Source organism: Cimex lectularius, unplaced genomic scaffold (genome assembly GCF_000648675.2).
Source record: "Cimex lectularius strain Harlan isolate CLEC.00 unplaced genomic scaffold, Clec_2.1 scaffold27, whole genome shotgun sequence".
NCBI classification, from domain to species: Eukaryota; Metazoa; Arthropoda; class Insecta; order Hemiptera; family Cimicidae; genus Cimex; species Cimex lectularius.
Genome location: NW_019392670.1, coordinates 2,159,109 through 2,175,472, shown reverse-complemented (window position 1 = coordinate 2,175,472; position 16,364 = coordinate 2,159,109). Strand labels below are relative to the sequence as shown.

General features: G+C 33.9%; 1 protein-coding gene across 1 annotated transcript in view; it reads right to left on the bottom strand.

Annotated features, from left to right (window-relative positions):
- Nucleotides 1–5,473: 5,473 nt before the first annotated feature.
- The window catches only part of LOC106667240 (glutaredoxin domain-containing cysteine-rich protein CG31559-like), a 109,170-nt gene continuing 98,279 nt past the window's right edge, over nt 5,474–16,364 (bottom strand). The window contains exons 3-5 of the mRNA XM_014395080.2: nt 11,827–12,060; nt 11,692–11,757; nt 5,474–6,064 (exon numbers count right to left, since the gene is read on the bottom strand). Coding sequence (XP_014250566.1) covers nt 5,891–6,064; nt 11,692–11,757; nt 11,827–12,060 — 474 coding nt within the window. The 3' untranslated portion in view covers nt 5,474–5,890. The remainder of the gene's footprint in view (nt 6,065–11,691; nt 11,758–11,826; nt 12,061–16,364) is intronic.

Here is a 16,364-nt window from a genome sequence, read left to right as displayed (position 1 = left end):
ATTTTCAGAGAAATGTTTAGATTAAAAGATATCACGATTTTCCGACGCCAGGACGTGATATCTTTCAAAATCGATAAAAAGCGAAATTACTCTGAAATGGTTGAGAATCGGACCATGGACAATATGAACTTTTTTGTTCATTTTAGGGTGAAGAATCTACTGGAGAAGTTTGTAGCACGAGTAGCAATTCACCCTGTATAGTATACATAGAGTGTTCGGCTACTCGTTTTAAAAACTTTGCCCGTAGATTCTACATTCAAAATGGAACCAAAAAGTTCTAATTAACTATGGTCCGAATCTCAGCAGTTTCGGAGTTATTCCACTTTTTCTGATTTTTTAAGATTTCACGACCTTGCTTCGAATAAACAATGATAACGGCAGCGCGCCGAAAATACATTGCGGAGGACGGGGATCATTTCGAATCATAATTAAAAAACGTTTAATAAATTCAATCAAAATTTCCTTAAATTTTTTTTTTTTTATTATTATTAATCATTCCAGCTTACCAATCCTTCAACCTCAGTTGTTTCTTTTCCTTCGTCTTTGGAAAAGTAATTAAAAAAGCAATTGCACCACTAAAAAGCATAATTAATGGAGTGTATAATACATATAACACATAATACAACAGATAAAACAATCATCACATTCCACACATCAAACGTTTCTACATAGTCTAATTCTTCAACAACTTTCCTTTTCCTAATTATCCCCGCCTATATAATCCTGACAGGATAATCAGGCCGAACCATTACCCATTTTTTCTTATTGTCGACTTCCCTCCCCACCCCATCAAAATTCAACGTATATAAACATAAAACAGCAATATCTCACTGGCACTCTCAACACGACAGACAAGAATGAAAATGAGTAAAACTAACACTTTGAGTGAGTACAAATACTTTGATTGAATCTAAAATTTTCTAGCATTGTATAAATTCATTTTTTTAATCTAAGAAATCTAACATGTTTTAGCATTGTATATTTTTTTTTAAATCTAAAATTTTCTAGCATTGTATAATTTGTTTTAAATCTAAAATAAAACGTAATTTTCTAGCATTGTATAAATTCATTTTTTAATCAAAGAAATCTAAAATTTTCTAGCATTGTATAATTTTTTAATCTAAAATAAAATACAATTTTCTACATTGTATAAATTCATTTTTTAATCTAAGAAATCTAAAAATTTTTAGCATTGAATAATTTTTTTTTTAATCTAAGAAATCTAAAATTTTCTAGCATTGTATAATTTTTTTAAATCTAAAATAAAATACAATTTTCTAGCATTGTATAAAATCATTTTTTAATCAAGAAATTTAAAATTTTCTAGCATTGTATAATTTTTTTAAATCTAAAATAAAACGTAATTTTCTAGCATTGGATAAAATCATTTTTTTATTCTGAACTATTCTAGCATTGTATAAATTCATTTTTTTAATCAAGAAATTTAAAATTTTCTAGCATTGTATAATTTTTTTAAATCTGAAATAAAATACAATTTTCTAGCATTGTATAATTTTTTTAAATCTAAAATAAAATACAAATTTCTAGCATTGTATAAATTCATTTTTTTAATCTAAGAAATCTAAAATTTTTTAGCATTGTATAATTTTCTTTTAATCCAAGAAATCTAACATTTTCTAGCATTGTATAATTTTTTAAAATCTAAAATAAAACAAATTTTCTAGCATTGTATAAATTCATTTTTTAATCAAAGAAATCTAAAATTTTCTAGCATTGTATAATTTTTTTTAAATCTAAAATAAAACACAATTTTCTAGCATTGTATAAAATCATTTTTTATTCGGAAATTTTCTAGCATTGTATCAATTCATTTTTTTAATCAAGAAATTTAAAATTTTCAAGCATACATAAATACATTTCTTTAAATTTAAAGTTTTCTAGCATTGTATAAATGCATTTTTTTAATCTAAAAAATCTAAAATTTTCTAGCATTGTATTTTTTTTAAATCTAAAATAAAATAAAATTTTCTCGCATTGTATAAATTCATTTTATTTATTTTTTTATTTTTTTAATCTAAAATTTCTAGCATAGTATATTTCATATTTTTTCTCACATCCTACATGTATTTGTAAAATTTAAACAATGTTTATAAATCCCAGGCCCTGAAGATGATCTCAATAAAGGTCGAAACGTTGGAGCGATAAAGAAAATGTTTTTCTAAAACCTACGTCCACCAGATCGCATCCCACGGTCTCCGAATAACTAATAATAACTATTATTGACTAACGGTCACTAAACACCACACATTTGTTTTTATATTTAGTTTTATATAATTTTTAATTTGGAGAGATAGCTAAGAGCCAAATTATTTCATTTAATGCAAGGATTTTAAATTCCACTATTATATGTCACAGCATCCCCTAAATTGTTTTAATTAACTGTACAAACTTTATTAGTTTTGTACTTTATTTAACTGGGATATTTGTCAATAAATTATTGACATCAAATGACAGTAAAGCACATTTGTCAGGTATATTTATGTTCTTTAAAAGTTTTATCAATTCTAAAGAATTGTTAATACAGGACACTAGATTGGTTTGAGAAATTTGAAAAAATGTAAAATTAAACATGGAGATAAATGCATGAATAATATAATATATTTTGTTATAATATGTTATAATAATATAATATATTAATATATTATAATATATTACCTTCTATTTTAAGTATGTATTTAAATAAAATTTGACATAAATTAATTTTATTTTTGTATCATTTAATTGTATTATTCATTTATTAATATATTATTAAGTGTGTGGCGATTAGTGACCGTTAATCGATAATTATTCAGAAATCGTGAGATGCGGTCGGGTGTGATGTAGGTTTCAGAAAAACATTTTCTTTATTGTGCCAACGTTTCGATCTTTATTGAGATAATTTCATGGCCTGGGATTTACAAACATTGTTTACATTTAACAAATACATTTAGGATGTGGAAAAGTGAATTTATACAATGCAAAATATATTTTTTATATTCAATCAAAGTATTTGTACTCACTCAAAGTGTTTATCTTCTGTGTAATTGTGCCATTCTTGCGTGTCGTGTTGAGAGTGCCAGTGAGATTTTGCTGTTTAACTTTTTTTGTATTAAAATCAAATTTGACGTAAATAATAATCAAATTAATTAATTTTATTTTTGTATCATTTAATTGTATTATTCATTAAGTTTATTTTAATTTTAATTTCATTAATTAATTAATCAAAAGACATAAAATGTAATCACTAATTTAAAATTATTCACTTACACTATTTATTATTAGGTTAGTGCAAAATTCATGCAGGTTTTGAAAAAAAAAATTTCAAGAAGCACTTTTTCTTTGCTTGTAGACAACGCAAACTCATCAAATCTAATTTATGGTTTATAATAAATACTTTTATTTGTTATCGTTTATACATATTGACTTATTATATTTTGGTTAGTTATTCTTTTTATGTAAGGTCTCAGTTGAGATGAAAAAGCTACTGCCACGATCAGGATGCGAACTCACGACCTTCGGCTCAATATGCCGCTGCTCTAACCACTTGAGCTATCATGACTTCTTACAGTTTGCGTCTGATTATCCTCGTAGTTTTCAGTTGTCAGATACTTTGGCTTCTCTCCATCTTCACTTTTTAATAATAATTTTGAGTAAAGAAGGCAAGTTGATACACCCCCTGCATTCCGTGATCACTATGGGAAAATTAAAACCATGACCTGTGATTTTGAGTCTGTTAATTGAACATAGTGGCATACAAGAGTGAAAGGAAAAATTTACATAGTGTTACTGCTAAGACTGCCAAGGAATTTGTCTCTGCGCTGATCGGGGCAGGGTGAGTGCCTGCAATGATTAGTGCCTTATAATATGAAAGATAAAAGGATTGACGATAGATTACAAAGTGTGCACTGCATCAGAGAAACTTGACCAGAAAATGCAACAATGATTCTGCTCCTCACTGAGCAGGGTTTTTTGCCCATTTTCTATAAATAAAACGGAGTGTAAATGTTTTTGGGATCTTTGAAAGATCTAATCTCACATTAGGTGTCAGAAAGTAGCTAAGCAGTAACAGACATGGTTCTAAAAAATTAAAAACACCCTTGTTTATTCATTTACATCAACATTTTACATCATTTATAGTTTATAAAACTTTTACAGCTATCAAAAATTTTATATAGAAAGTGATAAAAAATCATGATGGCTTATGGAAAAAAACAAACAATGGTACTGATGATAACATAAAGGTGGTAAATAATGTATAGAAACAGGCGAAAAAATTTAATGTAAAGGGTGCACCTGAGCTAACAAAATCACATAAGGATCACTGCTGAAACATTTCGTTGGCTCAAACTTTGTTGATGTTAAGAATCAATAATTAATTTAACATTTACTACATAAGTTTTATTTTTATTTTAAATTATATTGAAATTAATGGAAATGACTAGAAACTTTTGTAACGGACAACTGCCTTTTGAGTGGCTTTCAGCGTGGATGTTCCACTTGGGATAATTTATACAACTAACCAATATAATCCATCTAAAATTGTTTCAAAAGGTCAAAAAGTTTTTTTAAATTTTTTTTTTTTGTAGATTTCTCAGCGGCTTTTGATAGAGTTAATCGTAGGGCATTATTTGTAAATATATTTAATTTGGTAATATCCTCAAAATTCATTACCTTACTAAAATCTATTTATAAACAAACGATGGCAGCTTAAGAGGACAAAATGGAATTTCTGAGAAGTAGTACTCCAACAGCTAGGTCAAACAGGGATGCCTATTGAGTCCTTAGGTTTGGGGGTTTGCTCACCATAAGTTAGAACAATTATTGCATTCTTTTTTTAAATTAAAAAGCAGTTCTCTCTGCAGACCATTGCCCTGAACTATATGCTTTATCTGGCAGTTTTCACTGTATTTAAGGACAAGTCATGGTAGTCAATGTGGAACAGTGATTTATATTCTTGTTTGGTATCTTCTGAGCGATCTGAATCAGTCAGACAATACACCTAATAATTTTACACTTTTTTGACTGTCTGGTACTTTGGAAAGAGTTTTCAAACCACAGACTTTGATTTATCAATGTTTTCAATTTTAAAACAAGATTTTGGATCTACCTATGCCTTGTTTTAGAACATTAGTCACTTTCTTCCACTGGTTTTGTACTAGATATACCTAAATTCATATTAACATCTCCTTTCATTTGAAACAAGGCAGTCTATGATAAAAAAAAAATTTCACGATGAAGAGACATTTGGACTTTCATAAGTTAACTTTTCGGTCGAGAGGCTCAACCAATATTGGTACATGCAATCCCTATTATCACCTAGCATCGTTAAGCTTAAGGATTTTTACCAGATTCCAAAGCTTTTTTAGGCTTTGGCACTTCCAAACCCAGGATTAAGAATCTAAACCTTTTTAGGCCTCCGCACAAACAAAGGATGTGTTAAACGCACAAAAATATTTTAATTAAAATTTTTATTGTTAAATTTACAGCAAGTATAATATTAATTTTACATACATTATGACAAATTAACAAAGCACAATTGTTTTAAAAAAGCTGACTATAGAAAATACGAGAACCTTTTTTTGGCTCTTTTACTCACTATTTACAAAGCCATCAAAAACAACAAACATTGACTATAAAAAAAATAATGGAGCCCATTTCGTCTGTTTCATCTGTTAACAACTAACCCTGAAATGTTGGCAAAATTGTAAATATTTTCTATATCGAAAAATACTCTTGTTAGAAATTAAATCTATTTTTTGTCTGATCTTTTTAAAAAAAAATAACAATGTTTCAACAATTTAGACCAAACCCTTTCTCAATAATTTCGTCTATGATTAAAAATAAGCACCAACAAATCTGTTTTTTCTTTCTTTTTTTTTTTTAATTGACATTAGCACGCGTAACACTTGACCAGACCAGCTTCATCGCAATGCATGCACCTCAATGAGACAAGTTCAGTGCTGAATTGGTTTCTATGGACAGATTTCTTGCTTCCGTTGCACACATTACACGGCAACAGGCGGAAGTCTCCACACACTTGGCATGTAGTACAAGCCTCTTTGCTCTGAAATCAAATAAAAAAATATAATTAACAATTGAAAAAACAATTAAATAGTAAAAAGTTGTGTATTATGCTTGTTGTTTCCGCCAGGCTCAATTCTGCACATTGTCAATAGTATATAAATATGTACATATTTGAGCTTCTGACTTCATCTACTTTGAGTTTTGGCAGTATGAGGTCAGACCTTGGCTGTATCCATTCTGCCAAAGCTCTTGGGGTTGTCAAAACCCCAACACAAGCAGTTTTAAAACTTAAACTCTCATTTATTCTTAAATACATTCTTTCCTATTTACATATCATTCACTCAATTAAGTTGGTGGAATACTCGATATTCCTCCGTCTTTTACGCATACTATTTGACTAATCTAATTCAAGGTCGATTAAGTTAAGACTTAAGATACATTTATGCTAATAAATACATTCAATCTCCATAATATAAATAAAACTTAGATGTCTACACACACTACTACTAATTATTATTATAATTAATAAAATGAATAGATAAGCTGTACAAACATTATTAACTTTAATATGCCTAGTCAAGCCAGAGTTTGGTCGAAAAGAAATTTAAAAAAAATTATATATATATATACCAAAACTTGGATAAAAAAGAAAAATAAATAAATCAAATTTCAGCTTGAATAAAATAAAATAACATAAAGCGTAATAAAAATAAAAATCAAGGAAAACCTAAACTTGATTTCTGTTGAAATTACTCTTTAAAAAAGCAAAACAGTAAAATAGAATAAATGTGGGATTAAAAAAACATAAATAAATCAAATATTACACAGGATAAAATAAAATAACATAAAATTTAAATAAGAAAGTTAGGTCCTCAAAAAAAAAAAAAAAAAAAAAAAAAGGTAAAGAAGTGTTATTGTGTTTTTGTTTCTTATTTTCGTATTTTATATTAGTTTACCATTCATATTTGAATGGAAGAATAAAAGGATAAGGATGAGCCTCTACTCATGCTGAGACTGTTGCTAGTCTGACTCCATTATTATTATTATTATTAGCCATCCAAGCCTATGGGAAATGTTTAAATTATGGAACAAAAATTCAAAATTCTAATAAAAAAACAGCAATAAATTTTATATGTAATTTAAAATGGAATTTTTGCATACATTTGGCGTTCCAAATTAAGAATTTTAAAAGGATAAATTAAAGCTTTGGATGGCAAAGGGATAAATTGTTAGTTTATGAGTGAATGTTTGGAGTCAGAGCTTTATAGCACTCAGAAGGGATATAGCTAAACTAAGATAGAAAGTTTGGATGTTAGGGTGTGAAATGACCTTAGCTGTTAAAACGCCATTAAAAATTAATAATAATAATAATAATAATAATAACATAAAACACAACAAAATAAAAAATAAAGAAAAACTAAACCTGATTTCTGTTGACATTACACTTTAAAAAAATAAAATAGTAAAATAGAACAAAACTCGCATAAAAAAGAACAATAACTAAATCGAATATCTGACCAAATAAAATAAAAAATCAAAGAACTAAGAAGAAGAACTAAACTTGATTTCGTAAATAAATCAGATCTAAGTAGCAGCTGCACAGAATTTTGGAGAGAATAAAATAATGAGATGACATGATGCCTGACAAGAGTAAAAATAAACGTTGACAGACCCTTTGAAGTGGTCATAGATAATAGAAACCTTTGGAAGAAAGGTAGCTACATGTTTCAGGAAGTGGTCCTATTATGGCATACACGTGGAATCAAGATGGAACAGGGAGTAGGTAGGGAACTACACCCTAGTGAAGCCCCTTGGACTAACCCCAACAATTTTCCAAGATGAAGTTCATGTAATACAATTCCCTGCACAGGAGTTAATAAAGAAAAATATGAAAGGTGGACAGATTTACCTACTCTCAGACAGCCATTTAGCCATAAAGAAACTAAATGCATATGGGATTTCCTGCATTCCCTAATGATGCTTAGAAGGAATAGGCTGACGAACAAGCCACAAATGGGGCAGCTCTTTCACCCGTAGGACCAAAAATGCAAATAGGTGCACCGGAGTGTTTGCTTAAGTTGGAACTGAAAACAAAGCTTGAGACAGAAAAACTCATGTACTGAACAAAACCCCAGGTATGAGGCAAGGTGAGAGACAGTCTCTCAAAAAGGAAGGCGAAGGAACTCCTCTCTCTCTCAGCAGGCAGGATTTGAGAAAAATTATAGGATTCTTTATCGCTTACTGCTCTCTTAACTATCATTTAAAGAAGGTAGGCAGAGCAGATACAGAAACTACCGACTCTGTCAGGAAGAATCGGAGATGCTGGCACATATCTTTTATGAATATGATAATGATGGTTATGATAATGCCACTTTGCGAAGGCAATTCTCACACAAAACGAGGGGCATTAAAAGGCACCAAATAATGTGCTTAGGCATATATGAAAAAGTGCCCTTTCCAAGATATGGCTATAATATATAGATCTATTTAGGTTGCAGTGGAGGAAAGGATTTTTATTATTTGAAATCAACCCTCCAACCTTTAAAAAAAACTTGATTTCTGTTGAAATTACACTTAAAAAAATTAAAACAGTTAATGTTGATCCTGTTAATTGTTATAATTCACTTTTTCTATTGATGTGCAGGCCTTTTTCTTAAATTGATTGAGAAGAAGATGTATGCTTAGTCAAACATTGAATTTATTATTAGTTAATTTATGATAGTTTCAAGCATCTTTTACATAATTAAGGTAGAGGAAACTTTGTCCAAAATGTTTTAAGCGAAAAGGTGCCAATATAGGAAAAACTGCTACAAAATGTAAAATATTTTTCTTGTCTCTATAATTATGAAGAGGTTAAAGTTTAAAGTCAACACTTCACTCCTTTAGTTTTTACAACCAACAAAACTTTTTTGGTAGATATTTTTAAACGGTTTGGTTTGTATATATGTATGCAGCCTTTTTCCTCAGTCTATCCCTACAGGTCTGAATCTCATTCCATATAATCACTGAGATTTATTTACTTTAAATATCAAGATCAATAATAATCCCACACTTTTCGCTCAGGACAATTTTAGTAGTAGAAGCTTAGTCTAGAGGCTACTCTCTAATCTTTAATTTAAGGCTCAACATTGAACTTAAATAATTGTAAAAAATGTAAAAATTTATCACTTCATTATTCTGATTTTTATAGATCCAAATGCTCTTTTCCGTTGAATCTACCACCTATCCTATCAATTATTTTTGTACTGTCAAGGTTCACAGGCAAGTTTCAGTATTCTGTTGCAGATCCAATGGATTATTTGCAGTAATAATAGTCTTACAACTTTCCAACTCATCTACCGAATTGTTCATATAAAGTACCAACAAAGGTCTCAATAAACTTCCTTGTTTAACTCCTCTTTCAATATTTTTTTTCTTCCTAAAGGCGTCCAGACTGATGAATTTTATTAAAATGGGCAAATTTTGAGGGTATACTGGCATTCAAAAGATTCAGGTATGTGGTATAATTAAATTAACCTAATATCACTCAATGTCCCACCATTGGCCATTCGACACTACACATTCATGCTAATAAATACATTTAATCTCAATAAAAACAAAACAACTATATACTATAAAATAGGACAGTTTCTTTCAAAAATCTGAACAGGGGATACAAATTCTTGTTCCTTTTTAAAGCTCAATTATCATATCAGGTGGTACCCCTACTAGCTCTCTATGTAGAGCAAGGAATGATTCTGTTCAATTAAGTTGTGATACACCAATGCAAACTTTCTCTACGCACAGGACTCATGTTTAGGCCTAATGTGGCCTGTGACCTTTTAATCAATTTTTCTCTAATATTAATATTAAGTTTTTTATTTATACTTTTTTTTATTTGTATCCTATACATATTAGTATAATATGATCACAAAACATTTTTTCCCACAGTCACTGCTGCTCCACCCTATGTACTAGCCATTGCTGGCACTAATAACAGTGTGAGGGATTAAGGGGCTAGGAATGTGTAGAGAGGGCTGGATCAGTAGGGTTAGGATGGATCGAGGGGTTAGTTTGGAGCTTTGACAATTTGTCTGGGATAGGGATGAAAGAGGCGGCCCCAAGGCCATACCTCGGCCAGAGTAGGTCTATTGCACTTCTCTTGTTTTTACAACTCACTGGATAGCTTCAAGTTGTTGATCAATCTCCAAAGCCTTAGTGTAGAATCTTGCATGTGGCTTTTCCTCCCCTACTTATAAAAATCTGCATAGACCTTCACAAAAGCATAAAATGAGTTCTACGTTCTCCTCCTCTTTTTGTATCTGCACAGTGTTTCTTCTGTCTGTATTCCTATCCGGTGCATGTGCCTCCTTAGGTGGTGGTGCCCTGTCAGGAGTCCAACCAAAATCTTGGTTCGGTTATGGTTGCCTTTCAGTAATTCCTTTGTAAGTTTTGCAGATGGCCCTTCTATGAATCTCATTGTTTGGCTCACCCTGGGGGTATTATTTCACCAAACTTTGAACACTTAAGAATTCATTGTAGAATGTATCCTCTTTTGTGGTAAGATGCTAGGCCACAGTAAGGGTTTGAGACCTAGACATTCACTATTGGCTCCCTCATTGGCCAACATGTCAACCTTTTCATTGTCTCGAATGCCCAGGGACCAATGCCAGGTCATTGGTGTCGCTGATGTCTGCCAGGGCTTTCATACTGTGTTCAGTTGCTATGATTTCAGACTAGAAACCTGAAGCGAAATTACCTGTTTAAAGCAAATTCAGTCTTTGGTTTCATCCTGAGGACTCCTTTATCCATTTTTGAGCCGACAGTGTACCAATAGGAATTTGCCATTAGAGGAGTTCTTTTGGATCACTCTTCCTGTTCTGGTATCAGTACTTTGTAGTAAAACTGTATTTTGGAGTATGGCATCGATTGTCATGCCTAATATGGCATCTACCCCTCCTCCCCAGTTTCCATTGTTTATTTATATCGCCTGCCTTCCAATTGGTTGTCCATTTATGAGCCTGTGGGTAGCTGTTCTGGCTTTTCCTTGGATGAAAATATGAAGTGGTGAGAGAAACAACACCTCAAAGGCTGCAGTTGGCGGCGTTGTGCTCATGGCTGATGAATTTTGATTGGAAGGATTGGATGTTGGAATACTTGGCGAAACACCATAGTTCCATAAGTCCAAAATGCAGTAAAGTTGGTTAGTTAGTTAGTTTGCAGTATAAGGTTAGTTTAGTTTCGACGGTCAAAATCTCGGTCCTAGAAGTCTTCCTAGTTGCCCAAGCCTTCTGTTAAGTTGCTGTTTCTTAAGTGTGCGGATTCCATCTGCTGTCTAGGTATAGTCCAAAATTTAAGGTTGCTGGGTCAAAGTTCCTTCCTCGGTCCCCTACCTCCTATCCTAGTTGGAATGCACCAAGCAACCTTTCCCTTAATACTTGGCACAGACAGCTTTAGCCCAAAGTTTTCATGTGCCAACCTTCCATGGCCTATTCTTCATCTTTTTTTCTCAAATATTAATATTACAATGAACATATATTTGAACTAAATTTGTGATTTATTGCCACTAAATTATTAGTAGATAGTAGTAGTAATAGTAGATAATTATTTTTAATGATCAAATTAGTAAGAAAAACGTGTAAGTAAAGGACATATAATTAATATATAATAGTGTAAATAATTGCTTACTCGATATGGTTGAAGGATGCTTCTCAGCTCTCCCGTTTCATTCATTTTTTCTAAAACTTCAACGTCCTAAAATAAAAAATATATATTAAAGACCAAGCTGTAAAAATCTGGTCAAAAATGTGTTTTTGTACTTGCCCCCAAATGGCTGCCTTCCAGAAAAATCTGCGGTAAAGAGACCGAATCCGTCCCGAGTCTTTCTTTAAGCTCGTTTTGAAAGCTTTTTGACATAAATACGTCCTTTTCTGTATACTTGATCATGTTCGTCCTCAATATATGGCGTGCCTTTAAACATCTGAGATATGTGGCGCGAATCACGCCCATCGTCGTGGTGTAAACAACAAGCGTCCCCTTTTCTTTTTCTTGCCATGTCTGAAATAAAAAAAAAAGTACATATAAATTTTACAAAATAAACGTTATTAAATATCATATATGGTCAGGACAATTTTTAATGACGCGCGAGCAAATCATGTCGAGGGAACTTTTCAACTTCCTACATGAGCAGAAATGCAAATTCGATTTTTGTTTATACAATAGACGTAGAACATGGCAAGCAATTCCGTTTACTACCCTTGACCTACCCAAGGTATTGCATTCACAGAGACGCCCTTGGCCTCTTCGATGACATTCACCAACCGCATAAATTCTTCCATATAATTAAGACAATTCGGCAAGGAAGTCGACTTTTGATATTCGCGGTCTTATGATTGGGGTGGAGGGGTTTTTCATTACGTTCGAATCATGGTTATTGTTAACTTGTCATTTGTCAACTTGTAATTTTGAGAAGTAGGTTAACAATTGCACAGGGCCACTTTCAATGAGTGGTTTTTAGTTTTGTTACAATGGACATTCCAACGAGATAAAGATTTTTACCAGTTGATTTTAAGAGTTTTAAGTTAACCTCTTAGCTAACTAGTTAAAAAAATGTAGTCTGTACATATAAAAATACATACAGATTAAGAGAAACCAGCGCTGGCGCCCAATATGAGGAATTAAAGGGTGAGGTCTGAAGGCTATCGTCGTTTGAGGCGAACCACACCCGTCCAGAGGATGAGTAAGTGTAGATAAAGCTTTGGTAGTAGGATCAAGATAAATTAAAAACGTAATATGGAACTTTCAACTATCATAGAATGATGGGGTTGGGATGTATAGGAAAGCCAGCAGTGAAATGGAATACAAGATTGGACCAAGAATGCTCCCGTGTGGGACGCCAGCTTGTATTGGTCTGATGTCCTGATTTTGACGGTCAAAACAGATTTCGGTCATAAAAATCTTTGTTTCCGAGTTCTTCTGTTAAGTTGATGCATCTTAAGTGTTGAGTGGTGATCCAAGTCCTAAGTATCTGACTTGATTGGAAGTTGTTAGTTCCCCTTTTCGAGTTCAGTCTCACAAACTTTGTGAACCAGTCTTTGATAAGCTCGTGCAAGTTGGAGGTTCGGGTTGGAAGACAGAGTCTCAACTCTCACACCTCAGTGTCATCAGTATGGGAATGTTGGTCGGGATGCATAGGGAAGTCAGCAATATAAATAGGCAGGACTAAGAGTATTCCGTTGTGAAACGTATTGTATTGCTCTGATATTCTAGTTTTTGCTCCAAAGTGATTTCGAACCTAAAAGGTTATAGTTGTCCAACATTTTCTTATTAGTTGCAATCTCTTAAGTCATGTGTGGGGATCCCATCTCAAACTGCCCTCTAGGTACATGTCTAACTATCTGACTTGAAGTGGATGTCAGAAGCTCCTTGTAGTTGATGTACAGTAGAGGACAAGAGTGTTTTTTTCTGCTTTCAATCAGTCTTGCACTCCACTTTTCGAACCGTATTTGATAAACTCAAAGTGTTGATGGGTGTTGGTGCTTGCTCGGATAGGATTAGGGTTGGTTAGAAGACAAATTCGTCCTCATTGGCGGTAATGATATTGTTGGGATGCATAGGACAGTCAGCAGTGTAAATCGTACACAGAATGGGACCAAGAATGCTCCCTTGTGGGACTCCGGCTTGTATTCGTCTTACAGCATTGCGTTGACGGTCAAAACTGATTTCTGACCTTTAAAGCATGTAGTTGTTTCTAATTTTTCTGTAGTTGCTGTCTTTTAAGTCAGGTTTCTTTGATATTCAGGGTGTTCTTGGATGTTGAAATTTGCTAGGATAAAATTCGAGTTAAAAGGTTTTTACGTGGTAATGATGATGCAATGTATAGTAAAATAAATAGTAAGCATCGAGGGACCGAGAATGCCCCCTTGTGGGACGCCGGCTTTTATTGTTCTAATATCTGACTCGTTTCTTCACCTCACTCTGAATCGGCGGTTACATACAATTCCAGCATAATATCCTATTTCCACACCAATTTGTAGATTTACAGGATTCTCCTAGTGCCTTATTAGGCTAGGCGGCATAACCAATTTATTCATTTTCCTAATGTGAAAGTATAGGTAACAGAAGGAATCCGAGCGAAGAAAAAAAAATCAACAGATCTCTCGGAGATGACAACTATATTTTTATTACGTCCTTCTTTTCGCCTGATAAGGATTGACAAAATGATTCATTGATTATTCACAATGTCCGAATTGGACGGCATCATTCCCAGTTGTTTTAGGACTATCAAATATATCGGGGAGGTAAAGATTTTTCTCACTCTCGTCTTCCACAAAGGATGTCGCTTTTATGACCTATTGTTCTAATTAAGACCTATTAGAAAGGAAAAGATTTTGATCTGTGGGGTAATGAACCTGTAAAACACGACCAAAATGGTCGTTTCTTATCATCCTGGTGTGCTTATATTCTTTTGCTTATAAACTGTTTTGTTCTAACAAACGTTTCGGTTTCTCGCTATCTACAGTGGCGGTTCTGCCAAAGACTACTTTATTACTTGTTACATTTTTTATTACTTACTTTTATATACAAAAATAAACAATATGTTATGTATCGAAACGGCCAAACTACAGGTCCGGAAGAAGACAGACTATAAAAACAAAAACAAAAAACAGACATAATCCAATACAGATGCGCTTAAGATACCTTTCACAAACTATAAAAGGGACATAACAGTGATGATGGCGAAACGCGTCTGAAGGACCTCAAGAGCGTGGATAAGCAGATCAAAATTATAGGAATCGACCAAACTACAACTATTTCGGAGCTTCCGGACTCTTGCAAACTTCCATTCCATTGATGATGGCGAGAAATAGAAACGTGTACGTTCAGACAAAAACAGCGAAGAAAAGCAGCCAAAAACGATAGGAAATGAGAGGATTATTTCGGTGAATGCAAACTTTTTTGTGGACACTTTTTCATCTTCTGGGTGAGACCTCACACAGAAATAGCACTGAAGATTGCGGGGGGAAAATAGACCATAATGATAAGATACGGCCAACTGATCACCTCAGACCCAATGAGGACCATACCCCATTAAATGTGGGACTATGGTGACAATTGGTGTTACAGTGTGGCCTAGGCGGAGGGTGCAACCTGAAAAGGTGAGCCTAGTGTCCTCGGTTACTTCCCTTTCTCAATCCAGGTCGTACGGCATACTTCCTTGTGAGTTCTCCGAACCCTTGGATTTAAGGGGGTATCCAGGCGCAACATAATGGTGTAGCCTTGAGAGCGTGGCAACCTCTCTAAAGCACAAGCTGGATTCAAGTCGGCCTCCGGGTCGCAGCGGACGGCGAGTGCTGCATCAGAGGCTCACGAGGGTTAGGGTACCAGATCCTGTCTGCATAGATGGGGGAAGGTGCATAACCATCTGAAATACAATGTTCCAAGACCAAACCCTGCTACATGGGAATGGACTCGTAGTGGCTTAGTGGCGAGGCTCCTGGCGAGAACTTAGTGTGAACCTGTTGCTCGGGGGTTCCATCGGTTTCCTTCCAGAGGCAGTGTTCCTCTGGTAGACACTCCACTTTGAACAAAACCGCGGCCGGAGAGGATCCGGTAGTTCTTAAGCTGGAGGAGCCCCAATACTCTGGGAGATAGAGTTTCCTTCTCTATTGGACGACCCAGGCTGATGCATTTCAGCCACTTGGTGTTACTCTTTCCGAGCTGTACACGGTCTGGTGCTTAATGCAGCCCCATCCACTCTGAATGGACAAGCGGAGAGTGAGGTCCGTCTCGGCCCCTCGGGGCCTCTACACCAAAACTGAATGAAATGAAGAAAATGAACCACGGGAATAGAGTATCCAAGCGACTCTACTAATTGAGGTTGGACTCGTGGAGGTCGTGGTTTGCAAACAAATTGTACTTTAGCTGGAGGGTATCGAGTGCCTTCTCTATCTCTCCGGGGGTGGTGAAAGGAACGGCTGAAAAGCTGTGCCAAAAACAACAAAACCCCTTTTTCAAGGCACGTGTATGGATGTGCCCTTTTCAGGGCACTTTGAACTTAGTTAGCATTGCACCACCTTGCTTGCCAAGGTATGTGACAAGTCCATGCATGTAAAATCTTCCTGGTGTTCTCTTTGAGCACACTGGGCGTCTGAAGAGTACTCTCGGGGATAAGTCCGGACGTTAACTATCTCAAGGTCTCAACACGCATGAGTAAAGAAAAAAAAAAGACCCAATGAGGAACTCCCCAATTAGAAACAGTTAAAGATAAAAATCTTTAAAAAAAACTAACTTTTTTTAAGTGCAATAAACCTAAAAGAAATGTTTTCCCTCTTAGTTGTAATGCTTCGTCTCTCAGAAGA